The 10,656-nt window shown below is 39.7% G+C and overlaps 1 protein-coding gene across 5 annotated transcripts in view; it reads right to left on the bottom strand.

Moving 5' to 3' along the window:
• Positions 1 to 485: 485 nt before the first annotated feature.
• Positions 486 to 10,656, bottom strand: part of si:ch211-278j3.3 (E3 ubiquitin-protein ligase RNF19A) — a 91,261-nt gene continuing 81,090 nt past the window's right edge. For 4 of the 5 annotated variants that reach the window (XM_068026033.1, XM_068026041.1, XM_068026039.1 and 1 more), the window contains 3 exons: positions 6,267 to 6,456; positions 5,290 to 5,500; positions 486 to 3,477 (listed from right to left, as the gene is read on the bottom strand). In XM_068026033.1, the coding sequence (XP_067882134.1) occupies positions 5,317 to 5,500; positions 6,267 to 6,456 (374 nt within the window). In that variant the 3' untranslated portion in view covers positions 486 to 3,477; positions 5,290 to 5,316. The remainder of the gene's footprint in view (positions 3,478 to 5,289; positions 5,501 to 6,266; positions 6,457 to 10,656) is intronic. The other variant, XM_068026043.1, reaches the window with a different exon arrangement.

The raw sequence follows: 10,656 nt of genomic DNA, 5'->3' as shown, positions 1-10,656 counted from the left end.
ATGGACCACAGAATTTAATCTTCTGGAATTCTCAAATATGGAAACATTTTGAGAAGTTGCATTTGTTGATAAGTCTGTTTATTTTTGAAGTCTCAAGAGAAAAAAAACAAGTAATGTTTAAATCAAGGAATTTATTGATAAAAAACAAAAAGTGCTTTATCAGTGTTCAACAATTTCTAGCATGTCTGTTCTCAAAGGGATTAGAGTGAGTGAAAAATAATCCTAAATTAAAATCTGAAGTGGAATTTTAGAAGCAAAAATGCATGTAACAAGTTTGTGATCAAACTCAGTTGGATGGATGGAAATCACATTTCCAGGTCTGAAAGAAACCCAGTTGTTGATGAGAGGACAACAAAAATTGTTTAAAAATCAGATGAAGCATTTAAATGTTAGAGATGACAAATTAATGTTCATAGACAGACATTATCATTGGATAGATTTAATTTAGCTCCCAGGTGAAGAAAGAGAAATTTAACAAACTTGAGTATGAAAAAAATCAATTTACTGTGAATATAATAAGTGATGCCCATTTTGTTGCGCACATAATTTCATCAGGATGAGGAACAGCAGGAGATACATTTTTTTCTTTAAATTATATCCAGTGACATCAATCACCTCCAGATCAGCTACAGCAATGTTTAGATTCTGATCCAAATTTCTCCATTCAAACTGCCCCAGGCAGTTCAATGACAACTTCCAAAATACAAGTTGGAACAAGCTGAATTTGTGTTGAACCTGGGCAGAAACTGCACGACGACTGACTTGAACTGAGCACACTTGCAATCTTGTACAGTTCAGTGACAACAGATGATCCTTTGGAGCTGGATTTTAAACCAAGCCTAAAGAAATGAAAATCCATTGATTGCTAACACATAGCTATACAATTTCTAAATGAAGGCATCACTTAGAATATTGAACAAGTTTACCTCTCAACTCATACTTTTGAATATTTAACATGAATTCTCATATGCACAAATAAAATTTAGGAAAAGTACAGAATTCATTGCAACTGCATCAATTAAAAAGTACAGGGCATTATAACACAGTAGTTTTAAAGTCCTCAGCAGAACAAAGTCAATGCTACATTTGAGATGCTATACATAGAAGGACATGCATTCAAAACGTTTCTCACTCAAGTTTGTTTATATTAAAGGCATTTCCATTTCAGACTTTATATATTACAAAATGTGTCTTATGGTAGAAATTCATACTACACTATCCCTTTATGATCCTTTTATCACTCTCAAAAGTGTTTTAACTAGAGAATTATAGGTACATACAGTTCTTATATTATCGCAACATGTGTAAGGAGCAGCTTACAATTATTATACCATGTTTAATGGCAAATAACTATCATCTCAGCTGCCATATTGACATGTACACATTGGTTATGCTCATACCACAGCAAAGCAGAAGTTACAATGAATAGTGACTACATATGCTTTTAAAAATGGAATTATGCTTGAATAGTCATGAGAATGGAAATTAAGCAAATCATGCATTTTATGATGAGCATTCCTTGACAACAGACTTTACAAAAGACACTTAAAATACTGCAAAATATTTGCCTGGAGGCTTATGAAGAAAATATTTGTATTACATTATATTTAATGCAAGGCATTCTTAATTCAAGAATCCACAATCTTGTCAGGGTTACCAGTCTACCTTAGCAACCTGAAGGTGACATACAGTGGCCCGAACAAAATCCTCACACACTAAGGTAGCAACATGTCAGGTGTTAGTACATGATGCAATGGAGAGGTAGCAATATCAGCTGTAGAACTCTAATTCATCATTTACTTTCTTAGAAATATAACAGTTTCTAAAACAAAACAAATAAAACACTGAAATTTTGAAGAATTGCTTTCATTGTATGATACCAGCAACATGGGCACTTGGTATCCTGTTTATGAAGGAATGCTCTTTTAAGATTATGGAATAGTTTCTTGCAAATGGAACTAGTCAATCTTTGGTGCACAATTCAATATGGCAGCAGAATAAGGGTCCTCCACTCTGACGAGACATGCTCAAAATGTTCTGCAGCCAATGTTTTACAATTTAGAATATAGAGATAGTAATGTGCAAATTATTATACAAAAATTATCAAGGGACCATCTGATCATCTGGCTCCCAGAATTAACCACTTAAATAACACTTTCTCCTAGCTGATACAAGGCTAAAGCTGACACATTTAATTCAAAAATAACACCAAGTAACTTATTTGCTGTTATTATGCACATTTGAGATATTAAACATGCTGGTCCAAACTCTTGCAGGTTAATGTCTGCTGAGCATTTTGAAGCTTTCAATTTAATCGGCATACATTCCTGTAATGATTTAGGTCTTTTTAAAGTTAATTTGATTCCGTTTCCCTACAAGAATTCCACATACCAAAACAAACATTTCTGGCACTTTGTGGTCTCGGGATTTACAATCAGAGAAATGCAATCTGACACTTTATGGAAAGGTTACATCCCTTATTCATTTAAACCACAATGGACTTTGAGCACCAGACATTGAAGGCAGGGAAGCACATTCCAGGCCCTGCTAAGATGTTACAATCCACAGAGCCAAGACCCGATCAGACCAGTTAGTCACATGACTAACTTGCTTGGGGTTTTCTGAATGGTACAAACAGTTTGAACTCAAAGACTGTGAGCTCCTTGACGGAGAAGATCTCTCCTGTCTGTTCCCATTCTTTCTCACAAGCCTCTGAATCCACTGAAGACACATGAACCCCAAGAGAGAAAAGTCTCCTACAGCGAACAAAGTTTAAGAATACTGGGCCCCAAAGAAAAGCAAGATCTACCTACAATCAACGACTCTACAGTGAGCTCAAAGAACCTTCAGATATTGTCTCAAACTTTTCCAATTTATCTTTTCTTCTGCTCTTTTCTGTCTCTATCTGTAAGAGTGTATCACGTATGCATGTTAGCATGGGCGCGTCGTGTATCCATTGGCGGTAACCAAATTCGAGTTTAAGTTCAATAAATTTCAACCTTTCTTCTTTAAACCTAAGAAAACCTGTTTGTGCTAGTTTCTTTGCCTTATAATTGCAAAGGGGTGAACAAGGATTCACCAAGGGGGAGCTAAAAACACAGTGCGTTTAAAACTAAACCCTGTTACGGTAAGACCAGGTGAAGGCCGAGAGAGACCCCTAGACCCCTTTCTCACCTGGTCATAACACATACATCTCAGGTGCATCTGGTTACACAATAGCAATACTTTCCAGCAAATTGGCCTTTAAAATTGGCAAAAAATATTACACTGCTCCTACAATTCCAGAGTCAGCCAGTAGTGAAACTGCATGTGTGTGTTTAGTCTCCTTCTTATTGCACACAGAAGACAAATGTCACGCACAGTATCAGAATTTAAAAGTCGGCATGCGGTTGTCAAGGTTTGAAATTGAGCACAGAGGTTAAAGTGGATTCTGGTGGATTTTCACTGAGCCACACCCAGAAGGAGGCACATTCAATCCTGAAGAAAATCAGAAAATCACTGTTACTTCTCCAGCTGAAGCAATGCAGTACTTTAATGAACAATCACCCCCTCCAGTGGTCACTATCCAAAAAAGAAAATCATAGACTTTGGAAAGAATACACTGAATTTTAAGCCTGAGTTTTTACATCAATAAACTCTAACATTATGAAGATCAGCAGTGTTCCTTAAAACTATTGTTCTATCCTTTGTGAAGGGAAGCACATTCGCTGTTGGCACGATGGGCAAAATTTAGCCCAGGACATAAAGTGAGGATAAATTATTGTTTGAATACAAAGAGCTGAGTTTTAAACTAGGCTCAAAGGGAATAGAATATCTTGTTTTATTATTGAATTCTCAATGGTGATCCACCTAGGATCCAAACCCCAATGGGCATAAGTTTACATCACTGATCTCCTGAAATTCATAATTAAAAAGGTACAAAACATCAGATCTTCTAATGTAAGAATCTTAGTGTCCTAACTGAGAACAATCAGCAACTGCAAATGGCAGATACCATGTGACAGAAGTGTGTGTGTGCACATGAAAAATATGGGTAAATTTTATTCTCCCAAATTCAGTGAGAGTAATGTCAATCACCCACTAGAACCCTGGTGGACAGCAGGCTGAATACCCCAGAAGGTAATGTAAAGGACTAAACAGTTGTTTCTTTGAGGTTCTGGTCAGAGATTGTACAGGCTGATGTCTATAGCAGATAACTGCCATGAATCATCTCAAAAGACTGATTAAATTGCTGTTTGAAGCATAGTCAGGCTTTTCATTCCATGACTTTATGCAAATCATGTACAAAATCTGTTTCAGCGTGTAGTTTTCCCATTTAACAAACATACAGATTGAATTTAAAAACATGTTTTTCTTTAATTGTTTTGAACCAACTAATTTTGTTAAAAATGTTGAAGTTCTCATCATACTATGGAATAAAACTGTCAATTGAGCAGAACAATGAAAAATTCTCCATTCCTACTGGCCACCTCAGTTTATATCCATTATACCCAAATCAAAGCAGCCAGTGCAAAAAAATAATTTAAAGTAATTGTTGGGGGAGGGGTGGAAACTAAAGTCTGCATTTAATGCAAGAGGATTTTAATTTTCACTTTTTTTAGTTACTAGATATTTCAGGTTTTTAAAAAAATATTAAATTGAGAAAAATAAAATCAGGGATGAATGTTATCAGAACAACAGTGGTGGTGGAAGAGAAAAGAATTGCTCCAAGATTTTGCCAGTTATCATTTATCCATCCTAGAAATTAATGCATCCAGTATCAGGCAACAAGTGCTTAACAGGTTCATAACATTATATTTTAAAGGAGTGGAAAAATCAAATTTATTTTAAAATTTATATAGATAATTTCTTAACTTTTTCATAGTTTAAACACTTATTCGTACTTCGGTCGGACAAATTAGTCAACATTTTACTAGAGTAGAGATGGTGGTAAACTGTAGAATTCACATTCAATGCCCCCTCTACTGCAGGTAAAAAAAAAAGGTGCACAACATCGAAGTGCAACAGACAAGTCAAAAGCATCACAAGATTTCTGGGAACTATGTGGGTTGGGAAGTGTGCCAATATACAGACAAAAATCAGATAAACAATGTCATTAAAATTCAAGAATGTGTTCTTTAAATGAAAACTAAAAAAAAGGAAAATGAGGAAGCTTAAGATGCATGCTGTACGTATGTGGTAACTAGGTGTTTTGAGATATTAATCAGTGTTTACAGCTGTAAAAACTCAGCAATTCTACATATTAGTTTAATTTTAATGTTTGATTTACGGGGGTAAAAATTACTGCACCTAAAAAGGAACAAGGTTTAAACTCTTTCACACACAGGTCTGAATGGAAATCCGTTCGGTATTTGGACTAGTTCCACACAACAGTTCTCTTGAGCAGTTTGGTGACTCCATAGACAAACTGTGAACAGACAGGTAGCTACTGCTGCTGCGGTCTTTCGCACCTCCAGGCTCTGTTTCAATATCGACATGGACTTCAATGTTCTTTCCTTCCCTATAACAAAAGCAGCACTTAGTAGGTTGGCAAAACCACAATGCATTGCAGCTTCATTAAATACACACAACAGAAAAGCTAAGAGTAAGAGCTGGAAAAAGTGCAGCTGCTGGAAATCTGAAATTAAAAACAGAAAAATGCTGACAGTATACATCAGATCAATCAGCATCCAGAAAAGGAAACAAAAGGCAGAGAATCAGAACTGATGAAGTCTTGCAGACAAAAAGTTCCCTTTTTCATTTTGTACACTGCTGAACCTGCTGTATATTTCCAGCATTTTCGACTTCTACACATTAAAAAATGTAGGCTGGCATTACATAGGCATTTTGCACCCTAGTAACATGCACAAAACACTGTTACATTAGATGTAGTGCCAGATATATATTTTTTAAATTGCTTTATGTTGTCTGAGTAGAAAATAGTAAGGAAAGAGATGAAGTAACCTCTTTCCTTTGCTGTCATTGGGGCAGTTGGGGGCGGGGATGTTCTGGGATTTTAACTGACTTGTTGGATAGCTTCGGCAGAGCGCTGGTCCAGTTTATTCAAAATAAAACAGCAAATGTCCCAATGGGCTTTGACAATCAGTCTTGCAATACACAAATCAAATTGTTAATAAAAGCAATGATTAAAAATAATTCATATCATCCATGTTCAGAACAAAGCCATTAAATGCTCTCAGATTCTAGGCTCACCAAAAACTTCAGATTAGGGTAATTTAACCAAGTCAATTTAGAAAAGCATTTTAAGTGACTTAGTATATATTCACCTGTTTGAAGAATCCTGCTCTGCACTCAGCATGCTTCCTGCTAATGCTACAGTGCTTGCTGACTGATCGTTTTCTAATTTGACACCTGCTCTGTCTAGATTGCTTCCGCTTGCACTCAGGCCACTGGTCACCTCTTGCACACTGCTCCCGCTGATGCTGTGGTTATGTAGTCTTGGCCGTGGCTCGTTAACTGCAGAAAATTTAAGGCACTGACACTTAATACAGTTGGAACACTGATAAAGGTTAGACTATATTTTCCAAGAAACAACATGCTTGAAAATAGGACTTTGTAATGATGTCCTCAACTAATTGTGCAATGTGAGCTTGCTTTACCATTCTATATAATGTCAACATTAAAAAACCTCAGGCCAGACAAAAGAAATCATAGAAAGAAGTTGCCCTGCAACCAAAAAAGGGCATATCAGATTGTTATTGTCAACACATATATGACAATGATGCCAAAGGCACAAGGACAGAAAGAGTAATGACCACAAGGCAAATTTTTTAAACTCGGGGTTAAAGTCAAATTTCAACTGGATGGAATGTGATGCAAGACATTTACACCATTTTCGTTTTCCAGTCTCAAGTCTGTAGGTGGGGGAAAATATGTGGATGGCCAAATCTGTAAGCTATGATGTTGCTATTGACTTTGAAACTTTACAGAGATTTTCTGTGCCATATATAGACCAAACAGTAGAGTTTGCCCTAAAGCAAGTAGCTTGGGGAAAGACAGACAGGATATCTTATGTCTCTTCACTCTGACTCTAGAATGCCATCAGAACTTTGCAACCTCAATGAGGCCTTGTTAAAATACTTCAGAAACGGTGGGGTGGGGGGAGATAATAAAATTCAAAGGACAAGGTGTCTGGCCATGCCTCACACATCTTAATGCTATATACCACAACTTCAAAAAAGGCTGCGAATTAGGGAAATGCGCAGGAAGGAAATAGTCGACAAAATAAAACAACACTGCGAAATAAAAGCCAACACTGCAGCAAGACCTGGATGACATCCAGGCTTGGGCGGATAAGTACCAAGTAACATTTGTGCCACACAAGTGCCAGGCAATGACCATCTCCTCAGACATTCCATGGCTTTACCATTGCTAAATCCTCAACTACCAACATCCTGGGGGTGGGGGGGGGCAGTCACCATTGACCAGAAACTGAACTGGACCAGCACATAAACGCTGTGGCTACAAGAGCAGGTCAGAGGGTGGGAATTCTGTGGCAAGTAACTCACCTCCCGGCTCTCCAATGCCTGTCCACCATCTTCAAGGCACAAGTCAGGAGCGTGATGGGTGGGATGGGTGCAGCTTGGTGGGATGGGTGCAGCTCCAACAACACTCAAGAAGCTTGACACCATCCAGAACAAAGCAGCCCACTTGACTGGCACCCCATCCACGACCTTCAACATTCACTCCCTCCACCACCAACGCACAGTGGCAGCAGCGTGTACCATCTACAAGATGCACTGCAGCAACTCACCAAGGCTCCTTACACAGCACCTTCCAAACCCGCAACCTCTACCAACTAGAAGGACAAGGGCAGCAGATGCATGGGAACATCACCACCTGCAAGTTCCGCTCCAAGCCACACACCATCCTGACTTGGAACTATAATGCTATTCCTTCACTGTCGCTGGGTCAAAATCCTGGAACTCCCTTCCTAACAGCACTGTGGGTGTATCTACCTCACATGGACTGCAGCGGTTCACAAAGGTGGCTCACCTCCACCTTCTCAAGGCAATTAGGGATGGGCAATAAATGCTGGCTCAGCCAATGACGCCCACATCCCAGGAATGAATAAAAAAAAAGTCAGCAGGTGAGCCGTATTTCACACATCATCCAGTCTTCACCCTGTTCATGTAACCACAGTGTTGACACAGCTGGTCTAAGTAAGCTTCTGATCAATGGTGACAACCCCCGACAATGTTGATTGTGCAAATTAGGGATGGGCAACAAATTCTGGTCTTGCCAGCGACGCCCACATCCCATGAAAAGAATTTTAAAAACTTTGTGACAGTGCACTCACTGAAGGTCAGGAGGAGGTGGTTGGACTTTACTTTGCTGGAGATGGCCACTGCCTCGCACTTATGTGGTGCTAAAGTTATCCATCACTTGACAGCCCAAGCTTTGGTAAGCTGGCATAGACTGTTTCATTAGAGGAGCTGTGAATGGAACTGAACACATGAAATTATCAGTGAACAGCCCTTCTTCCTGACAACTGAAGACAGGCTGAGATGCTGCCCTGAAGAACACATGCAGCAACTTCCTGGCATTGCAGTGTTTCCAGAAGCAGATCAGACAGGTGTTTTTAATTTAATACCTGTAGGAGAGCTGAAAAATGTTTATCAAATTCAATATTTTCTCAATTGCAATACTCAACCCCAGATATTTCGTGACTACACTTAAACATCTACAAGGAACAGTGGAGATGAAAAATAGGCATTTCTTCCAGTCAAAATCAACTGAAGTACTACTAGGTTCTCCAGGGTGTCCCAAAATATTTCACTGTGCTGTTAATGTCCACATAAATGGTAACTTTTCCAGTTAGAAATAACCTAAAATTGTAGCACCTTTTCTCCAAACATTTTGTGCTCACAGCAACTAAGCAGTTCACAGAGCCTTTTCCCATGAACTGAAATTTAAACCCTTAATTCGAATAAGTAAGTTAGCATGCCTGTAGATTAACAATTACCATTTTTCTGAGATAGCTCAAACCAGAATAAGAAGTAAATATGCACTGTGTGTTCCTCTCACATGTTTTATACAAAACAGCACACTGTCAGACTGTGGAGGTCAAGCTATTTACTTCATCACCAAAGTAGATGGGAATATGGATAGCATCTGCAGAGTTGCTTACTAGGTCATACCCAAACCATTATCATTTGGAATTTCTTTTTGGCATGATGATGACAACAACTCATACTCAAAGAACAAAGAAGAACAGTACAGTACAGCACAGGAACAGGCCATTTGGCCCTCCAAGCCTGCGCCCATCTTGATGCCTACTTAAACTAAAACCTTCTGCACTTCCGGGGCCCATATCCCTCTATTCCCTTCCTATTCATGTATTTGTCAAGATGCCTCTTAAACGTCGCTATCGTACCTGCTTCCACCACCTCCCCCGGCAGCAAGTTCCAGGCACTCGCCACCCTCTGTGTAAAGAACTTGCCTCGCACATCCCTTCTAAACTTTGCCCCTCGCACCTTAAACCTATGCTCCCTAGTAACTGACTCTACCACCCTGGGAAAAAGCTTCTGACTATCCACTCTGTCCATGCCGCTCATAACTTTGTAAACCTCTATCCTGTCGCCCCTCCACCTCCGTCGTTCCAGTGAAAACAATCAGAGTTTATCCAACCTCTCCTCATAGCTAATGCCCTCCAAACCAGGCAACATCCTGGTAAACCTCTTCTGTACCCTCTCCAAAGCCTCCACGTCCTTCTGGTAGTTTTTTTTTTATAGAGATACAGCACTGAATCAGGCCCTTCGGCCCACCGAGTCTGTGCCGACCGTCAACCACCCATTTATACTAATCCTACACGAATCCCATATTCCTACCACATCCCCACCTGTCCCTATATTTCCCTACCACCTACCTATACTAGGGGCAATTTATAATGGCCAATTTACCTACCAACCTGCAAGTCTTTTGGCTTGTGGGAGGAAACCGGAGCACCCGGAGGAAACCCACGTAGACACAGGGAGAACTTGCAAACTCCACACAGGCAGTACCCAGAATTGAACCCAGGTCACTGGAGCTGTGAGGCGGCGGTGCTAACCACTGCGCCACTGTGCCGCCACGGTGTGGCGACCAGAATTGCACGCAATATTCTAAGTGTGGCCTAACTAAAGTTCTGTACAGCTGCAGCATGACTTGCCAATTTTTATACTCTATGCCCCAACCGATGAAGGCAAGCATGCCATATGCCTTCTTGACTACCTTATCCACCTGCGATGTCACTTTCAGTGACCTGTGGACCTGTACGCCCAGATCTCTCTGCCTGTCAATACTCCTAAGGGTTCTGCCATTTACTGTATACTTCCCACGTGTATTAGACCTTCCAAAATGCATTACCTCACATTTGTCCGGATTAAACTCCATCTGCCATTTCTCCGCCCAAGTCTCCAACCGATCTATATCCTGCTGTATCCTCTGACAATCCTCATCACTGTCCGCAACTCCACCAACCTTTGTGTCGTCCACAAACTTACTAATCATAGAACCTTTCACACAACAAAATGTTCCACAGCACTTCACAGGAACATTATCAAACAAAAGTTGACACCGAGCCACAAAAGTCGTATTTAGGCCAAATGACCAAAAGCTCGGTCAAAGAGTAGGTTTTAATGAGCGTCTGAAAAAGGAGAAGAGAAAGGGAAAGAG

The sequence above is a fragment of the Heterodontus francisci genome, chromosome 3 (genome assembly GCF_036365525.1).
Source record: "Heterodontus francisci isolate sHetFra1 chromosome 3, sHetFra1.hap1, whole genome shotgun sequence".
Lineage (NCBI taxonomy): Eukaryota > Metazoa > Chordata > Chondrichthyes > Heterodontiformes > Heterodontidae > Heterodontus > Heterodontus francisci.
This window is presented reverse-complemented; position numbering and strand designations above follow the sequence as displayed.